The 19,068-nt window shown below is 44.1% G+C and overlaps 1 protein-coding gene across 1 annotated transcript in view; it reads right to left on the reverse strand.

Moving 5' to 3' along the window:
* The window catches only part of LOC149325315 (sodium-coupled monocarboxylate transporter 2-like), an 85,949-nt gene that overhangs the window by 59,884 nt on the left and 6,997 nt on the right, over window positions 1–19,068 (reverse strand). Inside the window, exon 2 of the mRNA XM_089563516.1 lies at window positions 2,198–2,263. Within this exon, the coding sequence (XP_089419642.1) occupies window positions 2,198–2,263 (66 nt within the window). The remainder of the gene's footprint in view (window positions 1–2,197; window positions 2,264–19,068) is intronic.

Below are 19,068 nucleotides of genomic sequence, written 5' to 3' on the forward strand. Positions count from 1 at the left end.
CTGGCAGAAATATGTTTAAAATAAAGTAATAGTGATGTGCGAATACCCACGCTTTATTAAGTTAATTTATTTATTTATTTATTTACATTTCTGCAGCGCCATGAAGGCATAATTGCAGGGGGGAATACATACAAACATTCAATCATATAGCATGTGCCAACTTTTTGTACAGGATAGGAAAGAACGGATGGCAGAGGATGAAAAAGAGGTTTAAACAGAGCATTCACATCAGTCAATTGGTCGGGAAAGGACAGGAAGAGGAAAAGCAGGGTAACAGCAGATGAACATGGGTGTACATCACAGTACCGACAACAGTGCTCGGAACTTTTCTTCGGACTGGCATTGAACAAAGCTATGAGGCAGCTTATTCCATTCATTTATGGCGTGCGGAAAGAAAAAGTGTTTCAACATGTTAGTACGGCATTTTATTTCACGTAGTTGCCAGTCGTGGTCGCGCCTTCTGGAGACAAAATGAGGGGGCAGCAGATAAGTTTCGGGGTTAATAGCATTTTTTTTTAAAATAAATGCGGTAAAGGAATTCTTATTTTATTCGTAAACGGCGCTCCTCCAAAGACTCCCAGTTCAGTTCTTGCTTAATACTGTTGCTTCGATAATTAAAAGATGGTTTAGTTTGGTTTCTGGGGTTTAACGTCCCAAAGCGACTGAGGCTATGAGAGACGCCGTAGTGGAGGGCTCCGGAAATTTCGACCACCTGGGGCTCTTTAACGTGCACTGACATCGCACAGTACACGGGCCTCCAGAATTTCTCCTCTAAAGAAATTCTAGCCGCCGCGGCCGGGATCGAACCCGCATCTTTCGGGACAGCAGCCGAGCACCGTAACCGATGAGCCACCGCGGCGGCGATAATTAAAAGAATATTGATTGGTAACAAACCACGCCGCACGATTCTGAACCCGTTCCAACATGCCACAATAGGTTACTACGCGAGGGTCCCATACTGCGCTGGCGTACTCCATAACTGGACTGATGTTAGTGAAGTATAAAAGTTCCTTAACCTTCTGAGGAGCGTCCCGAAAATTCCTTTAAAAAAATTTAGCATTCTAGATGCCTTTGCCTATATATATTCAGCCTGCTTTCTCCATGTCAGGTCAGCTGAAAAATAAACCCCGAGATACTTAAAATATGTTATTTTAGATAAAAGCTGGCTGTTTAAAACATAGTCAGACAAAAAAGGAGTACGACTGCGCGTAAAAGAAATATAGTAACATTTTTTAGCATTCAAAGCCATGTCCCATTTCTCGCACCAGCGCTGAGTGCGGTCCAGATTTTGCTGTAAACTATTTGTGTCACATGAGGCTTTAATCGAGCGATATAAGACACAGTCATCTGCGTACAGGCGTACCTGACAGTTAATATTTTCCACATGTCATTGATATAGATTAAAAACAGTAGAGGCCCCAGTACTGATCCCTGTGGAACACCAGATGTGACAGAAGCAGTATTTGAGAGCCGGCCGTTGACCAATACGCCATGCTTGCGCCCTTCAAGATAGTTTTTAATCCATTGAAGCAATTCTCTTGTTAAGCCAAGAAACGATAGCTTGTGAAGTAGCAGGAGGTGGGGTACTGTGTCGAATGCCTTTCTGAAATCTAAAAAAAAAACGCAATCAATCTGCTTATGGCGGTCGAAGGCAGAGCAGAGATCATGGTTGAATTCAGCTAGTTGAGTTACGCAAGAACGGCCAGCCCTAAAAGCGTGCTGTCTGTCGGTGAAAAATTTATTGCATTCAAGATGTTTTATCACAGAACTGTAAATGATGTGTTCTAATAGTCTACAGCATATGCAAGTAAGAGAGATGGGCCTGTAATTAGCTACATTATTCTTGGAACCACCTTTATGAATCGGCACCACGTTCGCTACTTTCCACTCGTCAGGCAGAGAGCTTGTATCAAGAGACTTATTGAAGAAAATAACTAAATAGTGAGCAATCATATCCGGACAGGCGCGTAGGGCATGCGAGGAAAGACCGTCTGGTCCACCTGCAGAGCCAGTTTTAATGTTCTGAAGAAGTTTAACAACACCACTGCGAGTAACAACCAGGTCAGGCATATGAGAGGTTAGGTCCTCGAAAACAGGGGGGAGGTGACTTGAATAAGGCTGAGTAAGGCTGAGTAAGGCTGAGTAATGTTGCTACTGAAAAATCAAGAACAGAAGAAATTTATTAGCTTTCACTTACCGTGAGAAATATGTAGATTGCGCAGGACGTCAACGAAATGGTGGTGTTAAACCGCAGGCGGATGTACTGGAAAAAATGGTAAATGAAAATAACAGTTTTTAGTTAAAAATATACAACCACATACTAAAAATGGTCAAGGCTGGTTAAAAAAAAATCCCAGGCGATAAATGGGATTCATGCTAAAGTGTAAGCGTTAGCATTACAGTCCACGTGGTGTTTGCTTCTCTTGTACTCAGCTTCAGCAGCTGCTGACCGATTTTCTGCTTTGAATTTGTTTTCCTCAAGGGTTTGTGATGTTGGGAGGGTTCTAGAGGTGTATGGGCTGGTGGAGCCTCTTGATGTTGGGTGGAGTAGAGTAAGAAGAGTCGAGGTTGGTAGGTGGATGTTGGCTGGACGCGTGTAAGTGGGAAATGCATTTTTTCCGATGGCTGCCCGGATATGCACCCACTGGAGACTACCCGGATCAGGCGCCCTCTGAGAAAGAAGGACAGAAAGAAAGACTAAGAAGAAAGACAGAAGGAGCGGGTGCAACCACTGACGTATTATAGAGTGTGTGCGTCCGCTCACTATCTCCACATTTCTGAATCGCCACCACGCCTAATCCTTTGGACGTGGCTTCTCAAACTGATCATGTTTGACCGCTTTCCTCCTGTCCGTTATTCTCTATTCTCGTCTCCACAATCTCTTCGGTATCCCCAACCTCACTCTATCGGGCAGACTTTGTAGTAGTCATGTTAAGGCATAGAGCTGCACAGCATAGCTAGACTAATGAAAAGATTACATTTGTATATCTATGAAGCTCCAACAGCCACCATCGCACTTAGCAGGAGAGGAAGGGATCAAACTGCAGTTATTCTTCGTCCGGTTTTTAATCGCAGGCGCTTTCGAAGCTCCATCATAGCTGCCCTCGACCCACCTGGTCGCAGAGCTGCGCAACCTGAAGACGAAAAAAAAAAGCAGAATAAAACCGTACCTGCAGACATCGGGAGAAACGGCTATGTTCCCAGCCTTATCATCGACGTCATGCTGCGGAAAGCTGGCTCTCTTTATAAGCTGCTTTTACTTCCCTGCTGAAGCCCAGTCGTCAGTCAACTTGCATCAAAGCTGCGTGTAGCTTTTCCCCGTCATAATAGGGTTAATGAGAAGCTTCAGCTATCATCAGCGTCTCGTCTCTAAACAGCAGTCCCAATTACCACGCCTTTCCGTCTGTCGTCACATTTCTAGCATGTGCCTGTTTCACAAATTTTATTATTCCCAACTTCAAACAGGAGCCGTACATCTGCGCACATGCATCACACACATCTCACAGAATCGGTCATCCGTTGAAAGATGCACGCCAACGTGCTCGCATGACTACTTTTTCCAAGTCGTTTTTTCCTCCAAACAGCAAGTCACAGGAACGACCTTCCCCACGAAATTCCAGCCATCACCTGTCCATCCACCTTCCTAGACGAAGTGACATCGTACTTGTCATGTTGAATATATTTTATTTGCACTTATGTTAACCCCACTCCTTATGTAATACCCCATAAAGGGGTCTTTATGGAAATAAAAATGAAATGAAATGAAAATGTTCAAAACTGAAGGTATTAAGTCGCCCACAAGCGTTATCAAACTGTCCTGCACTTACTACATGTTCAAAGTTCCCGACCTTGCAAACAACGCTGGTGGATTGATACAAGATATGTCGTGCGATCAGAACCTCACAAGGTAGATTGACGAGACAAAGTGCACTGTAACAAACATAATGCCGAGGCAGAAATTATTTAGAAAATGCGCGCATTTTTGCAGTCTAGCAATCAGTCTAGCCAAGCAGTGCGGAAAACACGATGGCTGGATAGATTTTGCACAACGGCAGTGCCACCGAGATATAAAAATGAAAAAGACAATTTGTCGGGTGAGTTGCTCACGGTATTTGATAACTAGAGCGAAACGAAAGAGGCACAGAAAGAAACGACGCTACACGGTGTGTTGTATTTTTTTTCTTTGCTTCGATCACCGCGCTGTTATGAACAGAAATTCTCTAGGAATACTTTTCGCTGCAATAGTGTCCTATAAAGACTACATTTAAAAGCATCAACAGGAAATCGCTAAAGTTGCCATCTCTACGCGCGGTCTGTCCAGGCCGATTCAGTGCAAAAGTTTACCTCCACTTAAAGCGGCCGCTGCTTGCAGTTTCCAGCAATCCTTAAGAAAACAGCAATATGGCTTCGGAAGTTTAAGACTCTTTCACAAGCGTCCGTTACAGTCGTTTTCACCGCTATTGCACGGATCACCTACTGTACCCAGCTCTTAGGAATGCAATGATCACAATTATTCTTGTCAGTGAGGAGTGAATTGCAGCCTAGAGAGTGCTTCAGCCTGTATTGTAACATTAGAACGAAGGTGTGTTAGCGCAGTTTTCACAAGGAAGTGCGTTTGCAGTCCTAAATACTCGGCAGTTATCTTTCTTTCTTTCTTTATTTATTTCATTTTCTCACAACAGAGAAAAAAGGAGCAGGAGCTAAAGGCTCATAGCCTGACAGAGGCTCCTGCCCCAGGTAACACAATTCGGCATTTCAGTGCACAAAGAAAAGATAGACAGGGAAACAGTTCTCAATTACAAAAACACATTTGAACATATAAATATTTCAACATATAAGAGTGAACATATAAATACGGAATTAGACAACACTTAGTGGAATTTAAGGGAAAAAAGAAACGCTAGATGCACATCTCGGCACTCTGCAAAACTCATGTAATTGCAAACACACGCACACATAGATTACAGACACTTAGCACACCGTACTGTGATAATATATATACACCTTGATTACACCAAAAATTAATTAATACAAACAATGTCTTATTGAAGAAAAGAAATGGGTTTTTTTAACAAATACGATTTGACGTATTTCTTAAACTCCGGTTTTTGGAAATTAATTTCTTCTCCTATGAAATTTAGCAAATAAGGAACTTGGAAATGTAAGATCTGTCTGCCATAATTGGTCCTAGTGAGCGGTATTCTTCTTGTGTGTTTACGTAAGGTGTATTTTGATTCTTGGAAGTTTGCTTCAGCGAGGTACAATTTATTGTTTTTTATGTATTGTAATAACTTGAAATAATATATTTGCGCAGCTGGAAGCATTTCATGTTTAATAAATAGCTTGTCTGTTGGAAGATCAGATGGTTTTCCTTGATAATTTTCAAATATTCGCAACACCTTTTTTTGGAGGATCGTTAGTTTGTTATAGTTATGAGCTGTAGTAGTACCCCACACTAGACTACAGTATGATAACTTGGAGAGGAAAAGAGAGGAATACAATGTTTTCTTCAACCACAAAGGAATGAGCTTACCAATTTTATACATACAGCCCACGGTTTTTCCTAACTCTGCAGCTAATTTATTCACATGCGTATTCCAGGACATATCATTTTGAAACCATACGCCTAAGAACTTTTGAACTGTCACCTCATGCAGTCGTGTGTTGCGAAATAATATTACAATATTTGCAAAAGACTGTTTATTTATAGGTTTAAATATCACATATTTGGTTTTACTTACATTTAACTGTAACTTATTTGTGTCCAACCAGTAAGAGAGGTTGTCTAAGTAATCATTTACTGTTTTTTCTAAGTGAGGCAGTGACGCATTTGAAAAGAATAGGTTTGTGTCATCTGCATACATGACTATTCGAGGGGAAGAAGGTATTAATGGAAGATCATTTATGTACAGATTAAATAACAAAGGCCCCAGTATCGACCCTTGAGGAATACCATTTACAATTACTGATCGTGGCGAGGACAGTTTATTGAAAGACACATATTGATACCGTTTGGTCAAGTAGCTCTCTAAGAGTTTGTGCGCATTCCCCCGTATTCCATACCTCTGCAGTTTACATAAAAGAATGTCATGATTAACGGAGTCGAATGCTTTACGAAGATCTAGAAATAAGCCTATTGTGTATAAACGATTTTCGATGTTCTTTATTATTTCTTGCTTAACGTTGAGTAGTGCGAGTTCACATGATTTGTTCTTCTGGAAACCGTACTGAGCATCGCTCATTATACTGTATTTATCTATGAAGCTTATTAATCTTAAATTTATGATAGTTTCGAACACTTTTGAAAAAATTGGAAGGACAGATATGGGCCTGAAGTTATTTACTGAACTATCATTCCCACCTTTATGAATAGGACATACTCTAGCTATCTTAAGGCTTTCGGGAAATATTCCCGTCTCAAGCATACAATTGATAATGTGAGTTAAGACTGGTGAAATAATGTCGGATACATGTTTGATGGGGACAGCTTTGATATCATCAAAACCAGGGGCAGAATCATTCTTTAGTTTATCAATAATTTTGCTGACTTCATGAGGAGAGGTAGGGGACAATATAAGCGAGTTTACCACGCTTTCACTTGGCGGGACAGTAGAAAGAGTAGGCTGATGGAGACTGCAAACATAATTTCCACAACTGATAAAATGTTCATTCAGCGCTACCAATGAATCTTTGACATTCAGACTATGGTCATTTTGAGTAACACTCAACGTGTGTTCCTGCCCATTTTTACCAGTTAAGTTTCTCACTTCATGCCAAATTTTTCTGGGATCATTAAAAATACGCGTAAATAGTTCTTCATAGTATTTAAGTTTGGCCGTTTTTATTTCCGTATTAACCTTATTGCGAAATTTCTTGTACCGAACAAGTTCACTCGCATCGCGACTCTTTATAAATGAATGGAACATTTTATTCCTCTCTTGTATTTTCCTGTACAGTGTGACATTTATCCATGGTTTCCTTACTTTTTTATGCTGGCTAGCAGTTGTTTGCACAGGGAAAGCTCTTTCGTAGCACGTAATAAAATAACTAAAAAATTTATTGTAAGCATCATTTGGGTTTGACTCATTTATTACCGATATCCAATTGATATTTTCAATAAGGATGCGAAAATGTTCCAGTGAACTTGAATTTATGCGGCGGTAATAATAAACACTCCTTCTACTTATGCTATTATGGTGCGGTATGAAGAAAAAAATTGGTAAATGGTCACTAATGTCTACAGACATAACGCCGGCTGACGAGTTTGGGGGATGTACATTTGTGATACACAAGTCTATCAGAGTGGAACTATGCTGGGTGTTACGTGTGGGTATAGTGATAGCGTTTGAACATGCGTAAGAGTTTATTAAGAGGTTAAGCTGCCTTGAACACGTGTCGTCGATCAACATATCTATATTCATGTCACCTAGAATTGCAAACGCTTTGCCGGAGTTATTCAGATACGTCAACAGGTCCTCAAGAAAAGAAAAGAACTGGATTTTGCTCCCGCATGGCGGTCTGTACAGCACTGCGACTAAGGCACCGTTTAAGCGAAGTAGGAGGCATTCTACATTCTGATTTATCAGGGAAAATTCAGGGATGACTTCGTGTTTTATAGTCTTTCTTACATATGCTGCCACGCCACCACCACGGTTGACGGCTCTGTTTCTTACGTGACATACATAATCTTTAACCTGCATGGGACTATCGCGTTCGGTTAGCCATGTCTCCGAGAAGAACAATATGTGAAAGCGAGATCTAGTGTGTACAATTAAATCATGTATGCAGTCTTGTTTGTTTCTCATACTACGAGCGTTTATGTGTATCATAGAAAGAGACCTATTAAAGTCTGAGTAAGTCTGATTAAATGTTCTGTAATCATAATAGCAACACTGAAAGTTGTTTACAGAGTCCATTTTCCTTAGTCATCTATGCCGCTCGTGTTCAAGTCATCTAACCTGTCATTTGATCTAGGTCTGCAGTACAGGCAATGTGGACAATAGTCGACGTGTCATCTTGTCGAGCTAGCACTTTTCCTCCGGCTGTCCACACATACTTCCATCCTATGTCCTTCTTCTTTTTCTTAGCAGCCCCTAACAGTTGTTTTGCCTTCCTTGTCAGATGTTCGTTGACATAGATATCTCCTGTTTCATCAAACCCAAGCGTTTTTGCGTCGATTTTTGTCTCTCTCACTCACTCAGATATCTCATTCACTCAGATATCTCACTCACTCAGATATCTCACTAGATATCTTACCGCGCTGTAGTTCCTGGTGAAAAGTACCTGTTCTTAACATTAAAATGATTAATGCGACCAGAACATGGGATGAGAAATCGTTTAAATATGACTGAAGTGAAGGCTATGAAGCACCGCTTGTTACTTTGAGGCTTTTAATAATAATTGAAAGTTCATCAGATGCAGTTGGGAAGAAGAAAAAACGAATGCGGGAGGTGACTAGATGGATGTGAACAGCGTGATATGTTGTCACGAATATTACCAAAGAAAACGTTACTAAAGGCGTCCGTAAATTTTTATGGGCTGCACTATTGCCTGTCATCAATGAAAATCTTCCAAACATCATGGTTCTTGCATGTCTTTAGGAACAAGTTTACTGTAACGCAATATTTTTCCGAAATTGTTTCCAGAGTGTGGTCTTTTTCTTCAAAGCTGAAAGTGAAGTAGGTTTCTTTCGGCTTCTCGCACATAGTTTTATGTTGAACGGGTGTTTTTTTGTTCTTTTACGCAGGTAACCTCGAGTGCCCCTATACCTCATCGGCTTATCAGTTATCCGTGGATTATATGGTCATGGTATTAACTTTATACATTTTTCTTATTGTGTTTGCGAGCAAAAACATAAAAAAGCAGTGCCAAAAAACGCGGGAATGCCTCAAGAGGATCGTGCATTGAAAGTACTTCAGTCCAGTCAGGGTTAATCATGTCGGCATCAAACAACTTTATTATCAAGCACAAGAATGGAAAATGTCGCAGTGTCATACTGAGTGCAAAAGTCAAATATTAAAAAAAATGAGATAGTGGTTGGTACTGCCGTTTCCTGAAAGACGCGAATGTGGTGGGTTTAAAAATTAATTAATAGGTGGTCGATTAGAATTCTTGAACCACTGTGAAAACACCATTTTATAAGAGTTACCAAGCATTCGTAGCCAAAGCCCTGAAAACAACTGGAATAAGTAAAAGAACTAAAGGATGAGAAACTTCGTTAAAACATTAAGTTGGGCTAGCTGGTAATGGCTTGAAGGAATCATATTCTTTGCGGTAAGAAACAGACACAACACAAAGATACACACACACAGGACACCCGCTAGACTTCAACTATCTTTACTGGACACTTGTACGACATAAATATGTCACACTGAGCACATGCAGGTGCCTCGTCATCCGCATCAGGTCTAACTACGCCCTCCCCTCTCCTGCAAGGCATACGGTTGCGCAGATAAACAATCTCTTTTTCTGCCAACGCCAGGGAGGGAGTGCTTACACACATGTCGCCCGCCTCTTGAATATGTTGAGCAGTCACAGAAACGAAGAATCTTGTAATAAAAACAGCGCAAGGACACAGGACGAGAACGGAGAGTAGACACACACGGCGCTGAACTCGCAACTAAGTTTATTGGAAAAACACGCTGCTTTTCAAGGCAGGGCGTCAAGAAAGCGCGCGCATGCGCTTTGTCAAAGATACACTTATCGGGTAATAAAATGTCTCCTAAAGGCACGTGTGATTATCGGTGCTAACCACTGTTTAGCAACTTCATTTCCTTAGAGGACAATGCTACTGAAGGCTGGCTGACACATCTGTTTCCTTTCCTCAAGATATGAAATGCCTCTGCTACTTCCCTCGTGCTACGATCGTTATGTATGAACAAGATTTTGGTGTCAACAAAAAACGGGGTGCACTTACACTCGAGACAATGCTTGGCCAAGTTTGTTGAACTCTTACCCAAAGAATTTTGGTGCTCCAAAAGCCGTACATTAATGCAGCGACCTGTCTGGCCAATATAAGTACGGCCACAGGACAGAGGAATCTGGTAGACCACAGCAACCTTACACGAGACGAACCTGTTTGCATGATTAATTTTACACCCTGTTTTCTTTCCCATTCCATCCCTCTTCCTTTGAACAGCTGCCCCCACTTTGCCTACCTTATTAGGTGCCGAGAACACAACGTTGACACCATACTTGGCCCCCACTTTCTTGAATCTGTGCGAAAGGGAATGTACGTACGGCATTACAGCTATATTCTTTGTTCTATCGTCCACACTGGCGCGCTGCTCAGAGTCACGTTCGGAGGTTTTCAATTTCTTCAGGATCTTTTCCGCACACGACACAAGAACTGAGTCTGGGAAACCGGCCTGCTTACAGCGGTGTACCTGGGCGCAGAGGCTAGTCTTCATTTTGTGAGAACAGGATTTCTTTAACGCCATACTCATGCACCCTGTTACTATCCCGTTTTTTACTAGTTTCGAGTGGCAAGACCTATAGTTCAGCAGGGGCTTCTCACTCCGAGGGGAGTATTGCCAGCACACGTGGTCTTTTTCGAAGACCAGCAGTAAGTCCAAAAATTGTAATGTGTTATGCTGAGGAATTTCATGCGTAAATTTCAGTCCGGACCCTTTCCTTACAAAACAATCTAAAACACTTGACACGGTTTCTGCCTGAGGGGACTTCACAATCACAAGGTAATCATCAAAATACCTAAAAATGCGTATAAAACCACCTGCCAATTCATTCGCCACTTCCTTGTCGACATGACTAAGGAAGATGCTGCTGAGCACCGGGGCTACTTTAGATCCTATACACACGCCAGACTTTTGCAAGACTGTTTGGTTTTCCCAAGAGACATACGTATTCTTGAGATAGAAGGTGAGGAGTTCCAGAAAGGATGCCGTAGAAATTCCGCATCTATCTTGAAAAGCATGCTCGTCATTTTGATCTTCAATGGATTGCTGTACATATTGCAGGAGAGGCACATGCGGTAGAGAAAAGAACAGATCTTCCACATCTATACTGAAACCAGAACAGTCTCCAGGGTTGTCACTGAGTAGAAAGTTAACAATTTCCTCTGAGTTTGGAACCAGGAACGGGTCATTCACATGCAGTGTTGAAAGATGTCTGTTTAGGTACGAGGAAACCACCAACTGCCAAGAGCGATGCTCGGAAACTATTGCCCTGAACGGAATCTCCGGCTTATGTGTCTTGGCCGCGAAGAAGATTTCCAGAACCCCTAGCTCAGCATCTTTCACCTTCTTTGCTAGCCCTTCTAAATTAAGTTTAAGCAGCAGAGCCTCTGCCTTCTGTTTACAACGTGCTGGTTTTACCTTGGCGGTCCTGAAATTCTTCATCACTGTATGGCGGGCTTTCTCGGCATAAAGGTCTTCCGATAAGACAACAAAAAACCCTTCTTTGTCTGACTGCACCGCTCGAAGCTGCCTATCACACAGATAGTTTACCAGGGAACTAAACCGGTTACTCTGTCCTTTAGTAGTCTCACAATGACCTACAACATCTACACACTCAGAAACACATTTTGAGCGGTCATCTATTGCTGCCCTAGACGCTACACTGCGAGCAAAACCAAGTTTTTCAACAGTCTTCATACCGGTTTCCAAACAAAACTTTGGTCCTAGGCGTAGGGTCTTCTCTTGGCGAGGATCCACGGTGATGTCCCCAAGCATCAAAAGTTTGCCTTCAGCTTGCTGCCGCTTGGCTGCTCTTGGAAACGAAGAGCGCACAGTTTTCCACAGGAATTCCGTGAGCTGTTCTGTAGTCTTGCACCACTCGCGGAAGAGGCGTTGATTCCGGCGTACATCCTCGCAGCAGCAACGAAGAAGCCGTGTTGCAGCAAAAAGCACCAAATGAAGTTTGTAACCCGCCGAACGGGAGTGGTGTACACCATTCCACTTGCCTGTGGCAAGGTATATATAGGCCAGACTGGAAGGTGTGTCAACGATAGGATTAGAGAGCACAGAAGGGATGTTTCATCACAGGCCGGTGGAGCTGAATTGGTGAAGCATTGCAGAAGTTGTAAAGGCTGTATCCCTGTATATGACGCAACGTCTTTGATGCATGTGGGAGCCGACAAAAAAGAAAGAGAAATTATCGAAGCCTTTCGTATTCAAGAGGCCGGCGACATGTGTGTAAGCACTCCCTCCCTGGCGTTGGCAGAAAAAAGAGATTGTTTATCTGCGCAACCGTATGCCTTGCAGGAGAGGGGAGGGCGTAGTTAGACCTGATGCGGATGACGAGGCACCTGCGTGTGCTCAGTGATACATATTTATGTCGTACAAGTGTCCAGTAAATATAGTTGAAGTCTAGCGGGTGTATGTGTTGTGTCTGTTTCTTACCGCTAAGAATATGATTCCTTAAAGGATGAGGTATCGTGCACATTAAAGTTTTCAAATGGTGTCTCCATGAGATGTTCGAGGCACTTTCAAGTGTCAGCAGTTAAAGACGACGAGGACCCATAGATACGGCCCAAAATAAAATTTTGCCGCCAATTCCCTGAAAGAAAAAAAAACCATTTCCAGCCCTAATGATTCAGATAACAGTTCTAAACTAGAGTACTGGAAAATTGCACCGCAGCAGTAACAAGGACGAGACGAGAAGGACGCAAACACAAGCGCTGACTAACAACTGTGTTTTATTGCTCTGAACCAGCCTATATAAGAACTAGGTACAAAACAACAAAACAGAAACCAACACATCACCTCACGCATTCGTGGCACGATTATCGGAATTGTCTCCCGTTCCTCCAATGTTTCGTCCTATCATTGGCGTTCAGAAATGACATTTCTTTTTCACTAAGGCTCACAGAGGGGTTGCTGACACACTTATCTGCGTATTTTGATATTGCCAGAGCTTCTGCTATCAACCTTGTGGTGGTGTCCCGACACTTGCGAATAATAACCGTTCTTTCAAGGGCAGGGGTGCAGCCCTCGCACTGGCTACAGTGTAAGGCGAGTTCCCCTGAGTTTGGGTCCCTTAGGTTCCTTTTGTGCTCTTGTAGCCTTGTGTTCAGGCATCTCCCTGTTTGCCCTATATAAATGTTGCCGCACGACAGGGGAATTGAATATATCACATCTTTTTCGCAATCGACAAGACGCGGACGGTGCCTCGTCACGCAGTCGGGCTCACGTTCGGTGGCAGAATTTACTCCTTTGCACAACTGATGCAGCTTCTTCGGGGCCAAAAAGAAAATATCAACCCCCGCTCTGTTTCCTATCCTTTTCAGTTTCTGTGATACCGCATGCAGGTATGGTATCACAGCTGCCTTTGTTCGACGTTCATTTGTGGTGGGCCCATTTCGCGATTGTTTCAGCATGCCCTCTGCAACAGCAATTAGGAGATGCGCTGGATATCCGGCTTGCTCAAGACGACGCATTGGCTTCGAAAGGCTTCTTCTTTACGCTGCCCACATGTCTTCTCAAGAGCGCTCAAAAGAACGACTTCACAATGGCCCTCTTCACAAGCTTTGAGTGCGCTGAGGCATACGGGAGGACTGGTTTGTTACCCCTCGGCTCACAGACCCAGCAAACGTGTTCAGAGCCAAATTACAGTCCTAAATCTAAGAACCTAATGTGGCCGTTGGCTGGCCGCTCATGAGTCACCGCCAACGGTCGAAGACACTCTGAAAGCATTGTCAAAACTTCGGGCACGCGCGTATTCGCACAACCGTTTTCGTCGTTCAAGATTACGAGGAAATCGTCTACAAACCTAAACACTTCGTCTATTCCAAACTCAGCGCATCGGTCCCGCTGGGCCTGTGAGCCGAGGGGTAACAAACCAGTCCTCCCGTATGCCTCAGCGCACTCAAAGCTTGTGAAGAGGGCCATTGTGAAGTCGTGCTTTGTGAGCGTTCTTGAGAAGACATGTGGGAACCGTAAAGAAGAAGCCTTTCGAAGCCAAGTGCGTCGTCTTGAGCAAGCCGGATATCCAGCGCATCTCCTAATTGCTGTTGCTGAGGGCATGCTGAAACAATCGCGAAATGGGCCCACCACAAATGAACGTCGAACAAAGGCCACTGTGATACCATACCTGCATGCGGTATCACACAAACTGAAAAGGATAGGAAACAGAGCGGGGGTTGATATTTTCTTCTCGGCCCCGAAGAAGCTGCATCAGTTGTGCAAAGGAGTAAATTCTGTCACTGAACGTGAGCCCGACTGCGTGACGAGGCACCGTCCGCGTCTTGTCGATTGCGAAAAAGATGTGATATATTCAATTCCCCTGTCGTGCGGCAACATTTATATAGGGCAAACAGGGAGATGCCTGAACACAAGGCTACAAGAGCACAAAAGGAACCTAAGGGACTCAAACTCAGGGGAACTCGCCTTACACTGTAGCCAGTGCGAGGGCTGCACCCCTGCCCTTGAAAGAACGGTTATTATTCGCAAGTGTCGGGACACCACCACAAGGTTGATAGCAGAAGCTCTGGCAATATCAAAATACGCAGATAAGTGTGTCAGCAACCCCTCTGTGCGCCTTAGTGAAAAAGAAATGTCATTTCTGAACGCCAATGATAGGACGAAACATTGGAGGAACGGGAGACAATTCCGATAATCGTGCCACGAATGCGTGAGGTGATGTGTTGGTTTCTGTTTTCTTGTTTTGTGCCTAGTTCTTATATATGCTGGCTCAGAACAATAAAACACAGTTGTTAGTCAGCGCTTGTGCTTGCGTCCTTCTCGTCTCGTCCTTGTTACTGCTGCGCTGCAATTTTCCAGTATGCAGAACCAACTAGCCAGTCACTATGTTTTAAGCTAAACTAGAGACCCGCTCTACGCTTGTACGTGATGCAAGAGGGCAGAAAAGTGGCTGCTCCCCCAAGACGACTCATCTCTGCGTGGAATACTCATAAGAAAAAGAATAAAGCAGTAGACGTGTCTGTCGTTACCGCCTAACCATGTTTCGAAGATGGCAATTTCTGAAAAGGTGTCATCTAGTTCAAAACGGTCTTCTAAAGCACCGAAATGATTTGAAGGCTGCACGCACAGAAATTAATCAAGAAAATGCTGCTAGCTGGTAAGAAAATGTTTAATTCAGCTACTGTTAGATAAGACGATATAGCGCCTCCTTACGCTAAACAGAAACAGGAAAATATAAGACTGGACGTAAGGGGTTGGTTATTCAATCGTAGATGTAACTCTTAAGAAAACAACGTGGCCGTTCGGGGTCATCCTACGTACTATTTGACAATTATCTCGCCACAGATACATTCAGTTGTTAGCATTCTTTAAGGCCGAGGCACTGGGAAAAAAGGACCTTGTTCTGAAAGTTAGCCGGTGATTAACAAGTATAGTGCTGTTAATGTTGCGCGAAACACCGATGCCATTAACGCAGAGCCTTGATTTCGGTGCCTTCCCAGTGAAGTCAATCTTGTTTGTGCGCACACAGAAGCAAGCAAAAACTTTTTTTCTGTCCTTAATTCTTGGTGGAATTCTATGCACAATATTGCAATCAAAGCGTTATAAGGGGTCTGAAATTTTTCCGTCAGTGACCCCCACTACAGAAATGTGGTCTACCCCTTGTGTGCGAGGGACGCCCCTGATCTTTGCATCATTCATCCTCCAGTATTCCTTGAGGTCGTTGATACTGCAAGGTTCATTCAGTCCTGACAGCCTTTCCGTAAGTCAGCGCGGCCTTTTCGCTGCGCACAATCTCTTCGGAGCCATATAAAAATTTCTTGCTTGATTCAGGGCTGTCTGCTTCTCCAGCTCTATGGTGTCACACCTTAATGTTTGCATCTTTAGCAAGGAATTTAACGTGAAAGCGCTAACGGTCCTGTGAAGCAGGAAAGCCTGTTTGGTCGTCGTCGTTGGCCGCAAGCTAAAAATATCGACGGAAGAGAATAATTAATAATACTCGGGAGGACGTGAAAGAATGTTCGGTTTGAAACCAATTTTTCAGGAAGGTTCCTGTAAACAGGGGAGCGTAATTCAGATGAAAAATTTTGGTTTGGATGGAAATCGAACCCAGGAATTACACACTCTACCTACACACACTACCCTTAGGTAGCAAAAGCTCCTTGGTTCAAACTAAGTGAAGGAGCATGCAGTGACTGCGTTGTGGTCTTTGACTTAGTGAGCTGTGTTGGAGGCAGGTATTGATAGTACATGAGTAATTACGAATATGCTAATCAGTAGTCAGGTACTTAGCGTTGGGCAGGCGATGGGAACGGAACCTGATAAAAATATCGCGTTCTACCACTGAAGGCGAAGCTTTTCCGTTCATAAAAATTAGTACATATCTGGTCAGCAAGCGAATCCTATTCTTTGAGCAACTTCGCTTCACATTCATCAGTTCTTTTTGTGAATAGAGCGCATGTAGGCATTTCACGTAATATCATTTGGCAAAGGAGAAAAAAAAAAGAAAAACGACAAAAAGAAACAACCAGTAGTAAAACTGAAGAGAATAATTCAGCAGCTCCGCCTTAAGGGCGATACGCGATACTGTATTCGGTTAATTCCCATATATACAGAAGGTCATTCTCTACTTTGCGCTGATAGATCCCTGAGAGTCCTAATACCCCCCTAGCGCAATGATGCAGCGGTTAAGCGATGCGTCACAGCCCTGCGATGATAGGTGCTCCCAGCGTCGGGCCTTGTGCGACGGAGGTCGCTCTTCCCGAGTGATCAATCACTGATTGAATTACCACCTTCCATGGTGGCTAGTTTGTTCAACATCCGGTGGCCAGGTTGCGAGGGCGCTGCAAGCTCACTGACCTAGGTGGCCCACCTTCCTCCTAGGTTGTTCTCTGGGCGCCACCGGCCAGAGCGATACTCGTGATTTTTCGCCCACAATGCCAGAAACGCCGACGGCGGATTTTCTGGACAATGGGGTCTTTAACTCTATAGCGCTAAAATGATGGGCAATAGATTTATCGACACAATTTCAGCGAGAGAATTGTCGCCACTGGCAGCGAGCAGAGCGGAGTTGGAGCATAAAATGTGATCACTAAATTACACCGCCGGACAGAATGGGTAAGGCGACCCACGTCGCGCTGTCGCCAAGGCCAAAATTCTCCCCTTGGCAAAGGGTCCGAGTCGTACTTTAGGAATGGTTGAAAAAGAGTCCTCATAACGTCAGAGGAGGCTTCGCAGTTGATCTTTCCTCGACATCAGGAGCGCTGAGTTGATGTCTAGGGCATGCATTTGGCTCGCAACAATCGCCTTGTTGTAGATGGATAGAAGACGGCGGGTGCTCTGTTGCCATCGATAGTTTTGTCGAGGAAGGCGATTATAGCATATTTTTTATTGCGTCTGCATTCCAGCCTGAATTTAGTATCCTACACTTTGCCTTTTACACTCAGGAAATGGATGTGTTACGCTCCCCATTCCTGTATCGGATCTGGCAACCGGGGTCTTTAAGATTGGCAACCATGCTGTTCAAGCCAGCCAGCCCGGTTGCTGATATAAGAGCGCAAGCGCCCAATAAAGAGGACTGTTACTCTGCACCTCGAGCACGGCGGTTGTCTGCTTCGCATTCTATCTTGAATGACACATGGTCTCAGAAGTTTATGACGCCCGTTTCCGCTTCGACTGAGCCAGCGCAATGCAAGGACTACCACCCGAATCAAGCCAGATGAAAGCTTAATCAAGTGCGTAGTCGATATGCTGCCTCCAACGTCAAAAAAGGTGTTCAAAAACTACTGGGCTCAGTAAACTACTTCGGAAGGTTCATTCGAAACCTGTCTGAGAAGGTTAAGAATCTGCGAGCCCTGTTAAAACGCGATTGCAGGTTCGATTGGTCAGCTGGCCACGACAAGGTGTGGAAAAACCTGTGCGAAACATTGTCGACAGCACCAGTGCTTGCCATATTTGACCCGTGGAAGCAATGTAAGATAACAGCGGACGCATCCAACTTTGCGCTGGTGGCGGCACTTTTGCAGTCGCATGGCGAGTACTGGCGACCAGTTGCTTATACTTCGCGTGTGCTAGCTGACGCGGAGACAAGATACGCGCTGGTTGAGAAAGAGGTCCTGGCGGTCACGTTCGTATGTGAACGGTTTCGCAATTTTATCTCTGCCGTCGACTTCATTGTGGAAACGGACCATCGACCACTAATAGCCATTTTCCAGAAGAACCTATCAGACATGCTTCCTCGCCTGCAGCGTTTCTTTCTGCGCCTCATGCCGTTCAACCTTTCCCTGCAGTACGTCCCAGAGAGAGACCTTGTTGTGGCCGATGCTTTTTCAAGAATCCGATACGACAGCGTTGAGCCAGCTCAAAGCGAACTAGAAGACGTGGCCATCCATACAACGGCCGTCCTCGCCACTATCGTCAGCAATACAAGAGCCAAGCGGATAGCACGAGAAACGACTGAAGACGACGAGCTAAGGCAAGTCATTGAATCTCTACAAGATGGCCACAGCGTAATAGGTCAGCTAGCTCCCATCGAAGCTGAGCTATCATGTGTGGAAGGCATACTGTTGCTTGGTTTTAGAGTTGTCATTCCGAAGTCCCAGCGAAAAGAAATGTTGCAGCGCCTACACGAGGGCCACTTGGGCGTCGGAAAATGCAAGGCAATGGCCAGAGTTTTGATGTATTGGCCTGGTATGGCGGCAGACATAACTGAGAAAGCTTCCGGATGCCCAACTTGCCGCCGTTTTGCTTACAAGCAACCAAGCGAACTGCTAATGCAAAGTAATTGTCCCGCATTACCGTGGGCTAGGGTAGGCGTGGACTTGTTCGAGCATGCCGGAAAGAACTACCTTGCCGTCTATGATGCGTGTTCCAATTAACCTGAAGTAGAGTCGCTTCCTCAAGCTACTAGCCACTGTGTAATAGAAAAGCTAGCCATGATATTTGCACGACACGGCATCCCGCTTGAAGTATGCACAGACGGCGGACCAGATATTTCATCGCAAGCATTTCGTGCTTTTGTAAGGTAGTGTTAATTTGCTCATGCTGTTTCTAGTGCCGGTTTTGCAGGCTCAAACGGTTTGGCAGGGATAGGGGTGAACGTTGTGAAACGCCTCCTCAAGAAGGCGTTATATGCGAATGAAGAATTTTGGATCCACTTCTAAATTACAGGACAGCACCAATCGAGGGCGGA

The sequence above is a fragment of the Amblyomma mixtum genome, chromosome 10 (assembly GCF_055824585.1).
Source record: "Amblyomma mixtum isolate Tamu chromosome 10, ASM5582458v1, whole genome shotgun sequence".
NCBI classification, from domain to species: Eukaryota; Metazoa; Arthropoda; class Arachnida; order Ixodida; family Ixodidae; genus Amblyomma; species Amblyomma mixtum.